Source organism: Haliotis rufescens, unplaced genomic scaffold (genome assembly GCF_023055435.1).
Source record: "Haliotis rufescens isolate VD_foot unplaced genomic scaffold, xgHalRufe1.0.p SCAF_40, whole genome shotgun sequence".
Lineage (NCBI taxonomy): Eukaryota > Metazoa > Mollusca > Gastropoda > Lepetellida > Haliotidae > Haliotis > Haliotis rufescens.
This window is the reverse complement of record NW_025964113.1, coordinates 677,571-695,457: the sequence shown is the minus strand read 5'-3', so window position 1 is coordinate 695,457 and position 17,887 is coordinate 677,571. Positions and strand designations below refer to the sequence as shown.

The window sequence follows — 17,887 nt, the reverse complement described above, 5'->3', positions numbered from 1 at the left end:
AAATGAAGAGCTTTATATTGTAGAAGGCCTAGGCCTTCGAGAAAGAACATTTGTTTCCGCAGTAAGTTCCGGTTGCATTTTTCAGCAACGTGGAAAAAATATATGTACATGTGTCGAATTAGAACCTTCTTAGAAGTCTGAAAATGTACCGTACGAGATTCATCTTTAAGTTACATTTGGGAACAAAAGCCGTTACATAAATATAAAACGTGAAGGCCAGAGAACAACCAGTCTCGATTATAAATCGAAAGAGATTCCATTGGACGCAAGGCAAAATAGCGACGAAAATTATATGAATGCATCACTGAACATCAGTGATGACACCAGGTGTTCAGGAAAAGGATACACCTGTCGGGTGGCGCCCGCCACTCACACACTTTACATTAAAGATGAAAGTGTTTGTTTGTTGCCGGACACCGCAAAGTAATCTAATCAGGGCCCACTTGCACAAAGCGGACTTAGCGCTAAGACTATTGTAAGCCTATGTTAAAGTATGGGAGTTACGATAATCTTAGCGCTAAGATCGCTTTGTGCAAGTGGGTCCAGGAGTGCCCAATTCATAGAGATCTTCACTCGTGAGACAATGGAATGCTTACACTCATAACACCAGGTGTTCATGAAAAGGAGCAACTCCTGCCTTTCCGTTAATGTAAGTGAAGGTCATGCCGAAGACAACCATATTGTGAGAAAATATTTTCGACGCTGTTTCGCGAGTTATCATTGATTTTTAGTTATCCATTCATATTGTTTCAATCACTATTTTCCCTTTTACGCCTAATGGAATCTGTTTCAGCACATAATCTGATTATTCCGACTGATTATTCTCTGGCGCTGACGTTTTAAATCTTTCAGAACGTGAACTGAAAGGTATTTGCAGAAAGAATTACATTGTGTGATGTATTACAATATATAAACACTTACTATAAGCAAATGACAGGAAATGCTTATCTATAGTCGGCGCCATTTTGAGAAAGTTATTTGAACGGTAACTGTGAGATCTGAGTAATTAAGGATGCTGGAAAGTCCGAACTAACAAATCATGGACTTTTACTATGAGTGTGTGAGTTTTGGGTTTAACGCCGATCTCTTCAAGACTGGAAACGTGTTTGAGGAGCCGTAGTCTAGTGAACCATGATATTCGCTAAGACATTTGGAAACATTTATCATCCAAAACTGACTTCCACAGGAGATACCGCTTGGGTGAGATCAAGCGATATCTCCGAGATCTCGCTGCAGTGATGCTTTGCAGACCATTGCGACGTAATCGCTTACCATTACAAGACAATCAAATGACATCACTAATCTCTCCTTCTGAAGCGGGTAAGCTGTACCTTTTATATTGAGGACACTGTTACTGTTACTATTACTGTTTACAAACTAAATAAAGTTCAACTTGGAAGAATGATTTTGATTGATAAATACATTTTCACCCTCGTTTATTTTTATATTAAATATATCAAAACTAATCTCGGTGTATTACACTTTTATTAGCTCGTTTTGATATCAAAATACACGAGGGTGACATCTTCCACATATCACCTCAGACAAATTATAACCTATACCTAATTAGATGTTATCTTACAGGATGATTTCAATTGTTGAGGATCACAATACTCTAATTTAGATCGAAGTCTCCAGACTTTATACAGCGTAACAGAAGAGTCTAGGAATTCAAATACTGTCGCGGCATTCAACGCTAATAACGTCTCAGTTTTGTACATATTAAACCAGCCATACTGCGGATCTCACTGTCAGATCTTGTTACAGATTGGGAGGTGAATGCTATCTTCATCCAGTTTCAGAAATATCATTCCCATATTTCACAATATCGTTCTCTGTGTATGCGAGTCCATTGTGAATTTAGTTAGGATGCTCCGTTTAATTTTGCAGTTATTATTCCTGACATAAATACCCAAAACAATCAAGTTTTATTATGATTGAAAAGGAGTATTCTAGTAATTGCCGTTTGGCCGCTTTCATTAATTTTTAATTAATAAAAACTACACATAACGCAGTTAATATTCTTAAAATGTTTGGTTATTACTGTTTTGATAAGTTTGCAGGGTTGTCATTCTGGCAAGTAATAACTATCACGCACTTACGCTCATTAGCAACTCTGATAAGTACTAATTGTACATAAACTGCCGAGAAAAAGATATTATACACTTGAAATGATAAGTACTAATTGTACATAAACTGCCGAGAAAAAGATATTATTCACTTGAAAATTGGTTTGACGAAACAATTACAAACGTTGCTAGGCTGAAAAGAGACGAAACACTGCAACACAACTTTGTGACCAGTATCAAATACATCACCATCGAATTAGTTTGATTTGCAACCATAATCAAACATGGGTGTATACTGTCTTTTGCGCTTGAGGTTATAACAAATATCTATGACATATAGAAATATGAATGAAAGAACGAGAAGCGAAATTATATTTTTGCGGTGCCAACATTAAAGTCAGCAATTTTATCTAAAACTTCATGAAAAGTCCAATTTATCAGAAATTTCACAAAATATAATAGCAGAGTAATTCAAACGTATGCCATTTGACTTCAGTTTAGCGCGATAAACATTCGAGGTGGCTCGGAATGCAGAGCCAGTCGACAGACATGGGGATAAAGTTGTTACAATGTAGTCACCTGGTCGATAGTCACCGTTCTTGTCTGGTCCAAACTCAATTATTTACAGGTAGTCGTGATGTCATTGAAGCGTTATTGTCATACAATAATGAGCTGCAAAATATGTGACGATAATTTGGCACTTATGTGTTATTGGACATGGTGTCAATTGCTAGTGCATCAGCTCAGAATACCTCTACCAAATATTTCCCGTATTATGTTCAACTTGAGGTTTGATGTTACATTATTTGACATCACCTAAAGTAAAATGTCTAAACACCAACCATGATTCTTGGATTTGCCATCGTTCTCCATTTATTGCGATACCTGAATCGTATAAAAATATTCCAAAGGAGATATTGGATATATTCTATTCTTACACGTAATATAATATCAATGTTGTCAGACGATGTGCTAGGGTTTTGGGGGAACGAACCTTATACGGAACTCAGTGTCGTCAATATGGAAATTGCCATGTCTTTAGAAGCCACGTCGAGATCACAAAATCTTCTTATCACTAGACAAGGTGTCCTCAAAGATCCACCGGTGGTACCGCATTGCAATCCGATTGTGAGGTTTTTCTCGTATACATTCGTTGACATTCAGTGTGCTAGAATGGCATGTCTTCTACCTAGTAGATAATCTCACTCACCCTGGTTGGCAATCATGTATACTTGAACCTACACTTTTGTTGAACGCTGGTCTCTTAACACGATCTACCGACCCACAGTATCACATTACATGTTAAAACTAAGCGTAGAGTGTTTATTTCAAACATTTGTCATATTGTAAAAATTGAAGATTTCCTGAAAAGAAAGATAATGGTTCTCGTTTTTAAATATATTTTAATTAGAAGCGTCTAATGTTTTTGACAAGTTTCATTTCTTCTTCATTATGGATACATTTGACGTTTTTTTTATATTTATAGTCATCAAAGGCGCCGCAATTCGCTGTGCAGAGTTGCGTCCCTTTGGCACACCAGAAACATATGATCGTGGTTTCGAATCCCGGTTCGCCCCGACTATGTTTCTATGTTTGTCATCACCGTACCCGTGCTCGTGGGTTTCACCAAAGTGATAAATGTCTGAGATCTTCACCACTGCGGGAATACCTCCCACATTAAGCTGATACATCGGGATATAACAAGAACACTCATTTTCGGTTGATTCTGTTTTCAGATGGGAGAATGGTATCCGAAGTTTGAATTTGCAGCCAGGTATCTTGCATATTGCAACAGCGCTCTTAACCCACTAATTTATGCTGGGTTTAATGACAATTTTAAACAAGGTGAGTACTCAAGTGGTAAGCGCCATTCATTAAAATGTGAATTACGTTTTCACAAGTCAAGTGGAAAAGACGCCTGTTTGACTGCTTTGATAAGTGCTCAAAATAAATAATTATGTATCTTATAATTATAGATCATGAAGTTAAGTTGGTTAAAGTGATGCACATAATCAATTACTAAATGCAATTCTGTTGATGAATGATGCAGTCAGATTCAATCATGAATAATATGCTTCGCCGCAAACACATCATTGATGGTAAAATGTGTGTTTGTATGAGAATAGATATCTGCTGGTTCGTATCATGGTCATGCTCGAGTGTTTAGGAAACTATTACGCATTATGTTCCCTTGTTGTGTGTTGTGTGTTGAAAGGAATGAGAGACAAGTAACACAAAGAATGGACGTGATTTTGTACACATTTTGAAGATCGAAAACGGGTCTTTTGCTTGACGAGCACAAGGGGTGATACCACGGTAGTGAGGATTAGCCCCTAAAAAGTCTTTTTCTTCTCTGCCATATTTTTTTCTTTTCTTAAATTTGCTTTGGTAATGAATCTATAATGGGGATAAAATGACTGTATTTAGAAACAAAATGTCGCTCACCCGGGGCTAAAGCCTCCCCAAAGCTTCCCTACCAAGGTTCATTTGGAATAAGAATCAGGCGCACCCAGTAATCGATTTATTGTGGTCTAATGATTATCCCATACATGACTGATCCACACACGAAATGCACCGTAAGCACATTGCTCTCACTTTTAATTATACTCGTATTGTGGGGATAACAATTCCAAATTAAATTATCCTTCCCAACCAAACATAATACGATGGCAGCGACTACCAATGGCGATATTTGTTCAGCAATGACGTCATTTAAGTTTATGTTAGATCCCATACAGTATTATGCAATGGGGCATCCCTTTTTCACAAATGAGTCTTCTACATGTAAGAGTAGAAGCATACTTCCATTAGTTTCCAAGAATAACTCACAATGACCTGGAAACATATTGTAATGGACCATTTCACGTTCATTGGAAGCAACAAAGGAAAAGGAGGAGGTAGAATAAGAGCCTTCTTTGCCGAATGGAAATGTAATATTTTAAAGTGACAGAAAGCATTGAAATTTTGGTTTGAAGTAATTAGACATGTTCAAATGACTGACACCTAGCCTTTTTTCATTTTTTACATGACATGGTCAAATGCACACATATAGCTAAAGTGGGTGAAAAAGGCAGATTTATTTAAATTGCATCGTAACATTTATCGATTATACCGAGTGAACTGCAAAATACATGTTTTGGCCGACACATTAAAACATTTACCATCATAACAAAATCAGAAACTGCGCCATCGTGTCACTGGATTCATTTTCATCAGCATATCTGATAATTTTCTTATGAATTTCTAAACGTTTTGATTAATTTTGCACATCCGGTGGGCCACAAAGAGCTCTTTCCTTTTATTGTGCCATAATACAAACATTTCATATTTCCACATCATTTATCGCATTTAGGTCCACGACTAGTGAACGTGATATGATACGTTCGGTAATACCCATAGCTATCTTCAGTAGAATTGGAAAGGTAATCAAATAGGATGCTGATCTTAGTACCCCAAGCCTGACATATGTGAAATGCTGGTCTTGCAGATTATTGACTTGTTTAGGAGAAATGCGAGGCCGGCTACTGGTATTCCGATGCTATAATATCATAAGCTGTACTCATGATACATTAAGAGGGAAATTTGTTCAACAATAGGTCGTGAGTTCCAAACTTAGACTCGACATTATTATTACTATATTTGGTATCTCAACGCCAAACTCGTTTTAAACGGTAACGAGCTGTATGGCTGTTCTCGCCCATAATGCTCATTCGTTCTATATTGCTTTAATGTGTTATTACAGCAGTACTCTTTATTAGCACTCTGTGCTCCACAATTTTCAACTATAGGTATTAGCTGGAATCTGTACAATAGAACTATTATGCATTCTTTTGTAAGAAATTTGTATGTGTAAACTTAAATGACGTCATTTACTGAACAATTGTCATCAATGGCATAAGTACTAAGTCCCATATAGCAGTCTGTGTCATTGTATTCTGTTTGGTTGGGAAATATATTTCATTAGGTTTCTTCACGCCCGAAATACAACAGTACAAATTTTCGTGTGCGGTTAAGTCATGTATAAGGGATACTCATTAAGCCAAATTAAATTGATAAGATGTGCGTAATTGATTTTATTTCAAGTGAACCTTGATATTGACGCGTTAGGAAGTAAGTCCATGCGTACGGCATTTTGTTGCTCAATACAGTTGCAGATTTATCGCAAAGAATCTTGAAATGAAATGAACTATTTCTTTACTTAACTAACCGTGCAAGCAGAAAGGGTAAACATATCCACACGTAGGTGTCACTGGCACTGTTATTGTCATATGAGTGTAAAGCAAACGGTCGCTTTCATTTGTATTAAACTATGATGTTCAGTACAATCAGACATAGACACGCGACTGAGAGACAAAATTTGAGTTATGTTAAGGTTATGAATCACCATGATGTGGGATGAAATCCCAAAGTGATGGAGGTCCGATACGTTTACGTTTTCACTGAACTATACGAAGCAAATACGAAGTACCAAAACACCGTGCTAGTTGGCCATGATAAAAAAATGAATGCTCAAGTACCTGTTTAGAACAGGATTATGTAAAAATACTTATGATGCACTTAATGGAAGAATTTAATACAACCTGTGACCCTGGCAAATTGTGTAAGTACAGTACATGTATCTTCTATTGTTCCATATCCCTGTGTTTTCGTCTCCCTTGACATGGATACATTCCAAACTGCTATTTTGCACATGTCTATTACTCTCACGCAGGGAAATCCATTACTCTTTATGTCAATGTCGTGTTTACCATGTACCAATTATCTGTGGAGGTAGGGGCCCATGAGATAGCCTTGTGTCTTAAATAGCGTTTTCTCGTCACAGCGAAGACATTCAATGGATTCGACACGTTTGGTTCAATATGTTAAGACCATTCTTGGTGCGCCATGTCTTGATATTGTTGCAATACTTCTAAAACGGCATACAATTTTACACACTCACTCAGCGTGACCATCTATATTCAGAGACGCGAGACTAAATAATAACTGTCGTGTGGAAGATCAACAACCTTAGTTCAAGCTTCTGTAATACAGTGTCCATGTCGAGATCGGTTTCAAGTTTAATTAAGGCAGATAAAAGATGTTATGTCAGGCAATATGGCTACTGCACAAGATGACCTAGTATCAGTCATGGTATCGTAAACTAGCATACAAAGGGTCACTTAATGAGATATTTCTATTCATGGATGCAAGATACATCTTTACCATCCTGTACGCCCCATATATTGTTTTGATAATTTCGGATTAATTAACTTTTTCAGGCGTCCGTGGTTCCATCGAGTAAATCTTACATGACCATTCTAACGTATAATGTAAGTTTAGTAGACTTGATAAGTAATAAAATAAAGCATTAGCGGTTTTATGTAGCTGAACTGGACGATCTTTACTTTTATCCCTGCTGATGAACTATGTGAACGAGTTTCCTTCTCATAAATTTTGCTTGACAAATTTAATCTATACTCATATACATCTGATCTTCCTTATTTTCAGTAGAGGTATGCTCATGCGCGCGGTTCTTAAGTTTTTATAATTGGAACCAATCCCTGAAAATTAAACCCGGTAGAAATTTTCATTTAAAAATCGCTATTGACTCCATGGGTACCCACCATACAGTTTAGTCTCTAACTTGTGAGAGTGGTCTACGCACTTCGTATCTTACAGGGCGAAAAGATAACCTCCCAAATTAACCCGTGTATTGCTGAGGTTTGACAATGTTTTCTTCCACAAATTACTTGAGAGAAAAGTTTCGTGTCCTGGCCTCGATCAAGCTCCTTGTTATTTTCTCTGGTCAGCTGTACTGTGGTCATGAACGACAGGTACCGATGCTACAGGTGGGCAGATCAAATGGTCATTAGCTTTGTAACTTCGTAACTACCATTTCAGTAATCGGTGTAGTTTCCTGAACTATCCTGGCTGCGTATATGTGAAATGTTATGGCCGCAAATATTTAAACACAAACACCTTTACAAAATATAATACTTTAAATAATAATTAAAAAATGCTAATCTCCATTAGAGAACTGGTTGGTATTTGTTGGATTCGGGGTTCATATCATGAGGAACAATAGGCAGAGAGATGTTGAGGCTAAGATCGAGGTAGGGTTCAAGGCATGTTCATCTGGCATCATCGATAACTAAGATGTGTTACATAATAATATGTAATGTAATACTAAAATATATGTATTCTTCTTTCGTTGGAATACTCTTAAAAGAAGCATCTTTGTATATTCAGGCTTATGGAAAATCCTCGGTATGGCCACCCGGAAGCCTTCCTTCCTCTGTGGAGAGGGGAAGTCCTACGGCACCTACAGCAGCACTGGCTTGACGTCGGTCCAGCTTGTAACAGCGCCTGGTGCGGACAGTCCAGTGAAAGGAGGCATGGCTGTGACAGCGGTATAGAGCAGTGATTCGGGGATCATGCCGTGTCTAAAACTGGTGTCCTGCTACACAGTTGAGAGTCAGTACAGTGAAATAGTCAGTACAGTGATCACGTTTTGACAAAAATGATTTAAATCAATCCAAAAAGAATAACGTTACTACCATGATCCGGTACCCTCTACATCAAAGCATGTCTCGACAGTGTTAATTAATAGGTCTATCGCTGGAAACACATTTTCCGTTTTACCACTCGACTGGTCCAAAACGTGTTCATCATCACGAAGTGATGCGAGGCCTTCTGTACGAATCTACCAAAGAAACAGCTGAGTTACATGTACATCTGGATACGATGGATTGGGGTTGGATTGCTAACAAGCTAATGAGCTGTTCCAAATAATTACTTTCACACAGGATACTTACGTAGTGTTTACGATTAGTAAACTCACAGGAAGCATCAAATGTCAGATATAGCAGTTTAAGTAGAGACAAAGACAGTTTCCGCTGCACTATGACGAATCTGAGGGTCATCAGTTTCATTATCCACTGAATTACAGTAAACCCTTGTTAAACTGGACGGCACCATTCCCAGTGAAATCGTCCACTGCGGAATAGTGTTTAATAGTAAATAATAAAAACATGTATTTGAATCGTACAATGTATTCTGCTTTTCGTAGATTTCCTATGATTATGATCATGTTTTTGTCGCTTTTATTTAATCCACGCGGTCCAGAAGAAGTGGGTTTCATTGTAGTCTGTGCATACAGAAGGCTTTGTTTTAACTACGGGGTCCCGACGTTTTGGGTTTCAATGTACACTGTACATACAAAAGGCCTTATTTTAACCAACGAGGTCAAGACGAATTGGATTCATTGTACACTGTACACGCGGAGGGCGTTGTTGTAACTAACGTGGTCCAGACTTGCGAGGTTTCATTGTACACTTGTATACAGTGCATATATGTGTCACATAACTGCGCGTGAAAATCAACTGCATCAATGGAGCCAATCCATCATTCCCTACCTTGATGTGCGAACAGCTGACGTATCGTAATCTCCAGCACCTGGATATCATAATTCAATGTGTAGTCATGAAATATACTTGAACGAGAAGCCGAGGTAATGATCTGTCTGCCCCGCGAAACCTGCAGAATTCAGTGCATAAGTTGATAGGATTCCGAAATATTGTGTTACCACAACATTAATTTATGTATTTGTTCTTTAAAGCGTTCAAGCTGAAACATAAAGTGTTAGGTATGCTTCACATTGATGGGTTAGTGTCTACTATCATACGCGAGCTGGTAGAGTGTAATGTTTTCGGCGAGCACCTTAATGTGGCTTCGTTTGCACAGACTGTCCTTGAACATATTGATATTGTAATCCTTATATGACCGGACGATGGGCCTGTCAATCAGCATTACTCTCAGCAGCACGTTCTACAGGATCGTGTGCTAACAGGAGTTTTCATTTTTTAATTGGGACTGTATGTACAAACGGCGAAAGCCGAAGCCACAGGGTAAATGCCAAGTAGGGTGGTCAGTTTGTACATAGACTACTCGTTGTTCTCCTGTAGTATCATTATCTGCATATTCCGTAGTGTGAGTTGGGCATATGGTAACATGATGAAGGCTTAAATGTTAACAGGGAACGTGTAATGGTTATAGATATTGCACTCATTGTTGGACTAGGTATTAGTTTCGGGCCGCTGCTCAGTTTTAATTTCAACAGTTCGATTTACACTTATAGGTCTAAAGCAATACTTCTCTCCGTAAATGTTGTTTCACGGAAATTGGTAATGAATGTATGTCAGTCATTTCACGGCGTGTCAGCTTTATGTGGAGGAAAGCTCGAAATTATGCAGGTCTAAGTATACCACTTTCGGGAAAACCACGAGCACAGGTATGGTGCTGACAATCCTAGAAACATAATGAGGGCGGATCTCGGATTCGAACTCATGGTCATAGATTTCTCACACGCCTTAGGCCCTTTATGATTTGGATGTAGGAGTAAGTATTTTACTTACTTTTTGCGGTGAGCTGTAGTACAAGTTAAATTAACATGTCGTTTGTGATTATGAAAGACTGCATCTCATAATAATATTTCCATATCAACATGTTTTCAAAATGTTTATTTTGTATATAAAGTACGCTATTTTTCTACTTTAAATGTACTTACATGCGGAAAATGCGCAGCGAAACCACCGATCGCTATCTAAGTATATAAACAACGTTTAAGTTCGTATTCGTCTCTTTTTTCCAAATATGTTCCTATCTATACCATGTTATTGACCCTCGATTGTACAGGAAAATTGAAGTAGTTAATTCTTTTCAACCCCGTGTTCAGTTAGTCTACTTTATATTTGTTTATGTGTTTGGTGTTTAACGCCGCACTCAGCAATATTCCAGCTATATGACGGCGGTCTGTAAATAATCGAATCTGTACCAGACAATCCGGTGGTTGATATCATGAGCACCGATCCACCCAACTGAGATATGATGACGTGCATCAAGCAAGTCAGCGAGCCTGAACACCCGATCCCGTTAGCCGCCTATTACGACAAGCATAGTCGCCTTTTACGGCACGTATGGGTTGCTGAAGACCTATTCTCTACCCGGATCTTCTCGGGTATATTACTTTATAGAGAGTTTTATTCAGTATATGGGGACCATAAGAACAACATGTTTATCTGGAATAACAAAGTTACTCTTTACACACAAAACCTTCATTTATCAAGCAAGGCCGCTTAACAAGAACTTCCTTCTTGATCTTGACCTGTCGACGACGTGAATATCCTCCAAGGCGTTTTCTTTGTTAATCACACACCATCACAGAGGAACTCGACACATCGCCTGACTTCGGTTTTCCTATGTTGGACTAATGTTAAATGTTGGAGACTATCCTTTTGTGTATCCTATTGTATGTCGTGTACATTTCCTTTGGCTGACAAATTGTTTCCCAAAAGGATTCTTCTTTTCTTGTATGCATTTAAAAAAGGCATTGGAATTGGACCGAACTGTGTGATCTTCTATAACTTTTAATGGTACAGCAACATTAGAAATGCTGTGTGTTAAACGCTGATGGAAATATTCCTGGGGGTCCCATACCTGTGTTATTATATTCCTTGTTGTTTGTAGATGTATGTTTATTTTACTGATGAGTCGTTTACATTTGCAGTTGTCTGAAGTGTGAAATAATTGCTTCTGGAGAACATACAAAAATGTCATTAACCAAGGCTCACTGTACAACAGACGTGGTGACATACCATTATACCTCTTAACATATCATTATCCGTCGTGAGTTAAGGTGACAGTGAAGGTCAGGGAACAAATTCTAAAACCTCAAGGACAAAGGACATGTTGGAAAATATTCATCACTGTCTTGTCAATGATTTGCAAAAGACATTCATGTACTTTCTGAGCTGGTAACAGAACATGTGCATGCATTTATGTTTATTTGTTGCTGCACCATACGTGATGACGAGTTTGACGAGTATTCGTTCTTTGTCCGGTCTCATCATGTTTAAAATACCCCAGATCGCACTGTACCCTCTGCTCATAACACTACACGTTACATTGCATTGGTTTTCTGGCTATAACCTTAGATCTATATACATATATGTTCACATGTTTGCTTTTCATGTAAACTGTCATTACCAAGATCCAGTTACATACGATGCCAATCGTCTCCAGGAGAAACTGAAGTAAAGGAATGGTTATATTTCTAATGTTAATGAAACTAACGTTTGTGTATATATAAATTGTGCTAAGTTATTGTTTTGTTTTTATGCAGATTTATTCACATAGCTATGTATGTGTCAGTTTTCATTAGGTGTGATGATATTATTTATGAAGTACGTTGCACTATGTTATTTGAGAGAATGCATTACTGTGACCATTGTTCTTATATTAACATTCACGTATAGAGATAACTTCATGTGCTGTTTGTGATCGCACTTTAATGTATAACTTTGGCTGCATTATATATACGAGAATTATTATAATATGATAAATGATGCAATTATCCGATATCAATTTTCCTTTTTTCGTGTAATGCTTTACATGTATGACAAGTAACATGTACTAAATATCCAAAAGTGAACGTTTTATTAAAGATATATTTTTGAAAAGATGCATGATTGTTATCATGGTGATAATATAGATGTTGCACAAAATGGGGCTTTAACAAATTTCTTTTCATAACATTTATCATCGTGTTGTACAGTTATGGCTATGTTTATCTTCGCAATATAGTCAATTGAATGATAATGCTTCATAGAAGAATCACCTTCAGATCATAATATTGATTGTCGTTACTTTCCTCTTTCCATTTGTTTTGTTCCCATGTGTATAACGCAGAGAGCATTGCAACAACTACAAATATATAGTTTGTGTTTAGTATATCTGGATTTTGATAAAGAGTGGAATAGTAAATAGCAGTCAAACAAACATGATGTAAAATGACATAGAATGACTACATATTTAGCAATGACACGAAGCACATTGACCAGCTGGACTTTCTGGAGCATTTTCGACTTTTCGACATGGACCTCCTAGTTATCACAAGGCTTCGCGATAAAGCAAGTGACCAGCGTACACGTATAGATTTCAATATCGTATATGTCTACCACTCGTCTATGTCATCTCACGAGAACAGTTGTGGAGCTGACAATCAATTACGAAGGGCCATAAATTAGAAATCTTGGCTCAAACTCCTGAATAGCAGTCCCAAAGACATTACGGAAGCAGCTCTGCACAACGAGCTGTTGCGCCACTGAATGAACTAACCTTCTATGCTACGTTAGCTGTAAAAATGGACCCATCTTGTAACTTTGAGATACGTCGTCTGTATTAAAGTACATTGTACCAAATCAGAAACATCTCTTTAGGATAGATGGGTTACTGAAAAAGAACTTGCTGTATGGGAGTGAATTGGGTTTGACGCTGACACGTTTCAGTTAGTTCACGGCGCAGTATTAAGCAGGATGACACAAAATGGATGCAGATCTCAGACGTATAGAGATTGAACTGATGGTGTATAGGTTTGCATTTCGTGTGTACTTTAATGTGATGGTTCTTCATTTGGGGATATAATCTTCACATTGAATATAGACAATGACGTGTAAAGTATGGTTCTGAAGTATTTTCAGAGTAGAAATATTATTGACCCTTACATATGTATATGGGTTGTATCATTTTGGAACTGTGTAAGAAGAGTCAGAAGAGAAGGGCCATAGTCATGGAAACGCTTCATCATGGGGCAGGAGAGGTTTGTTGTGTCCTCAAAATTCCCCTTATTTTGCTATGTTCCAGTCATTCAGTCGTGATCACACCATGAAAAACAATTGCACGCATTGCGAAAATGTTCTCATGGTCCAGATATCTTATCATGTTGCCATGTCATTTGATTGTTGAATATGGAAGTAATGTACCGTTTTCAAAGAAAAGGCTTCCCTGTTTATGACAAGGTGTTGTGTCATTTATTGATGTTTAATACGTTGTTGTCACTGCTCCGTTGTCTGTGGTTGTAATTTCTTTTTTGGCATCGGAATAAAACATTCTCTCTTGTTTACTGTTTTTGTGTCTTTTCACACTTATCAACATTCCGACTTGTATGAGAATAAACCAGAAATATTGGATTCAAATTAGGCATTGTAGCTAATAACAGATCCATTTTTATCGTTTTGGGTGACCTACAGTCCATGACTTTTATCGACATATACACAATTATGACTAGAATAAGATTTTATTGCAATTGATTGGCAATTAAGGTTAGGACACAACAAATTGATTCTTCGGAGGATTCGACGGACAAATTATATAGTCTTTCCAAAAAGTTAGGGATTATTTGGAAATAACTGATAATTTCCAAAATGATAAGAGATATAAGTTTCTAGTTACACTTGTATGATAATAATGAACGAATTGGTGTAGCCGCTAGTGAAGTATGACAAGTTTTTAGATCAGTAGTGCGTGGCATTCTATGGATTTTGTGCTGCTGGAGATGAGCATTGGCGATTTGGGCAAGGTGAACACGGGAGTTGTCGTCCTGGAAGACAGAACGACAACCAACACACAATGCAAACGGGACAACAAAGGGTATCAGTATGTTGTCCCGATAGTTCTGTCCAGTGACCCGTCCTTGACAATATGGAGTATACTTCGGTCTCTCATACTGATGCCACCCAACACTTTAACCGATCCATATCGAAAGCTGTCTTTAAGTCTTAGGTTGACATTGGCATGACTAGAGACGATTATCCCAGTTTCGACGTTGTACACACCATTGACATTTAGCAATATGACAATTTGCAGTGGGCGGCACAACACGTGGTCTTCGAGAATGGAGATGAGCTGCATGTTGACCGTTTCTAATTGTCTGACCCGTAACTCGTACTCCAGAAGCCTGATGAAAGTTTGCAGCAATTTGATATGCCGTTTGAGCTCTATTTCGTAGAGCCTGCCTTGGGATCAATCGATCCTCTACTCTTGTCGTTGACCTTGGACAACCTCAACAGACTGAAACATTGAACGCATTGGCGACTGCACGTTGACGTCTGCTCGTTTCCAGCATGCCCTTAGCCCGTAGACGTTCCGCCTGTTGTGGACGCCGCATCACCAGTTCATACACAAACAATGAATGAAATCGAGTAAATCACAATAAGCAGAATGAATAGGTTTGACAGAAATAATTGTCCACAGACATTAATCGACCTTCCGTGAAAGTGTCAAAATCAGTGTGTGTGGCACTCCTGCTTGAGGCACGTGAAAACTATAGGTGTGTTTTGATAAGATTATATTTTCGTCAGTGTATTGTTTGTTAACGCCCGAAACCGCATTTGTTAAACACATATAATAACAGATCATATACACGCACCATGGCACCTTGACTTACTACTATATCCTCCTGTGGCGGGAATTTGCTGGGATCTGATCAGATTGTGGTGTTTCCAGTAACAATAGTACATTGTAAGTTCCATTTACATGTCCTTACGCTGGACCCATGCCACACGGTGACAGCAGATGATTAATGTCCGCAAGCTGACTCGCAGACGACGCATTTATGATTTTACAAAAAGAGAGAAATAAGCACAAATAAATCGAGTTTCAAGATAACAAACTGTAATTGAGCCTATTAAATTTCTGAACTTTGATTGTATTTAAACGTTTATCTTTTTTGCTTGGAGCTTTAATGTTGGTGCTTATTTTCCATCATATCAACAATGTATTTATTACAAAACAAAAGCATGTCTATGCAGCTCTGTATGATTGGGTCTACTTTCGTCTACAGTCAGGTTAATCAAATACTGATGTAATGTGTAATGTGATAGAAAGTAAAGAATGAACTATTTTGTAATAACATTGAGTAGAGGATAAGATAGCCACAGTTATTAATATCAAGATATTACAAATGCAACTGATCTAAAACAACAAATAGTTATATGGGTTTTAGAAAAGAAACTACGCTATCTCCTGATTGGATTCCCCTTGTTGTTCAGTAACACAAGACCATTGATCATTCCAACCACTAGGATGATCAAACGCAACAAACAAGTTAATTTGTAACAGACTTTTTTCATTCAAGATAGACAAGAGGATAATAGGCGTTATGTCAATGTATAAATACAGGTTGTATTTGTAAATATACCATAATGTATCAACTGGATTTTGATGGTTTTATGTGCAATGTGAATTTCATTGGAGCTTGATGGAACATGGGCAACATTTTAGTAAGACATAAGACGTTTTAATTTGTATTCACTGCCAGAATTAAATTGTTCTAATAGTGTATTGAGATTGATCTTTGTTATGAACAGAGACGGTGCCGTGGATCCATTCGTAACAGCTATGCTTTATTAAAGATGACATCCACTATGCAGAAAATCCACCCTATTTAACCAAAACTATACTACTGAGGTGAATATTTTATTTAATGACAACAATCTAGTACCTACAATTACTACCGTGTCTTTTAAAATGTTCAACCTTACAAACCATAACTCATGTATTATGTCTTATTATGTCTTCGCCCGTTGTATCTTAATGAGAATACTGGTATTCAACTGAGCTGTGTATGCATGTATTATATGATATATACGTATACGTGTGTAAATATGTTTGTATAAACTTAAGTATATATATATTTGTGTGCGTCTGTGAGTGTGAGCGCGTGTGTGTATGAATGTGCGTGTGCTTTGTATTAAGAATGTTTTGCATGTATGTTCTCACATATGCATTTACATCTGATAGCTTGTATATTTGCATTAATGTACAAATGCGGAATATATTAATTTTACATCTGTCTGTATGTGAGGGGTGGGGGAGAGGGGACTGAACTGTGTCTGTCGGAATGTATTTCCGTACTCGTAATATTCCGATATTTACAATAACATTACTTTGTATAGTTTATACTGTTAACGACATAATGTCTCTCATAACCCTCTCGGTATTATGGCACTTCTCTTCCTAGTTTTTATTGTATTTTACTCTATAAGTACCGGATACCTGGGCGTGTCTACAATGTAACTGAAAGGGATAAACATGAAATGCAATGCGATGAATTATCGGCAAGCCTTGCCGCTTTAGTGAACCGGATGTTTCAGCGTAGAAAGCATTTTACAATAACTAGTAATATGCCATAGGCCCGGGCGCACGCCGTCTGTCTCGCATTGCTATGACTGTTGCACATGTAGTTGTATCTATCCATCTATTTTATTTACCTATATCTATCCAACCATTTACTAAATGCGGGATACAGGTCGCGCGCCCGTGCACCTTACACGTTTTACACTGTGTATTAAAATGTATTTTTTTGTAACATTTGTGTTTTTAGCACACTATGTGCTTTTATTTTTGTACTTATGAGATATTTGGTGTCCCATAGGCCATATCGATATCGGCCGGATGATATACAATAATTGTTTTTAACTGTTTGTCCTTATGTATGTATATCATGCGACACCTTAATAAAATATTTTCTTCTTTCTTCTTCTTCTTCTTCTTCTTCTTCTTCTTCTTCTTCTTCTTCTTCTTCATGAAATAACATAAATCACTGATGCATAATTTGTTTTCATAACACCGAAGGAAATGGGCGAAAGTAGACGACGCACGGGTGCATAAAACCGTGCATAAAAGTGTTTTGATAACCCTGTAGGCGAACTGCAGCGTTGGATAAAAGTAGAAGGCGCCCTCTGTATGGATCCCCTTTCCACAGTAGGGAAGTTAGGGATATTTGATCTTGGGGACAGATAATTACAATTACAAACAAAAACAACAAATTTGAGTGAAAGTAGCTTAAACACTCAATTGATAATAGTCCATCCTAATCGCTATAAGCAACATCTCATATTTATAACGATTTACTTTCATTTAAGAATTGACTTCCACTTTGTGTGATTAGAAAGTGATTAGATGGACCTTCATAGAGTGAGGGACAAACGGTATGAATATCA

General features: G+C 37.6%; 1 protein-coding gene across 2 annotated transcripts in view; it reads left to right on the top strand.

The window, feature by feature from the left end:
* LOC124138011 (substance-P receptor-like) overlaps positions 1–10,915 on the top strand; it is a 58,635-nt gene extending 47,720 nt beyond the window's left edge. The window contains exons 4-6 of one of the 2 annotated variants that reach the window (XR_006861587.2): positions 3,806–3,914; positions 8,298–9,144; positions 9,177–10,915. Coding sequence is in view for 1 of the 2 variants with exons in the window: in XM_046504525.2 (XP_046360481.1) it covers positions 3,806–3,914; positions 8,298–8,464 (276 nt within the window). In the remaining variant the exon portion in view is untranslated. Of the gene's footprint in view, positions 1–3,805; positions 3,915–8,297 lie in introns of both variants that reach the window. The other variant, XM_046504525.2, reaches the window with a different exon arrangement.
* Positions 10,916–17,887: the final 6,972 nt, after the last annotated feature.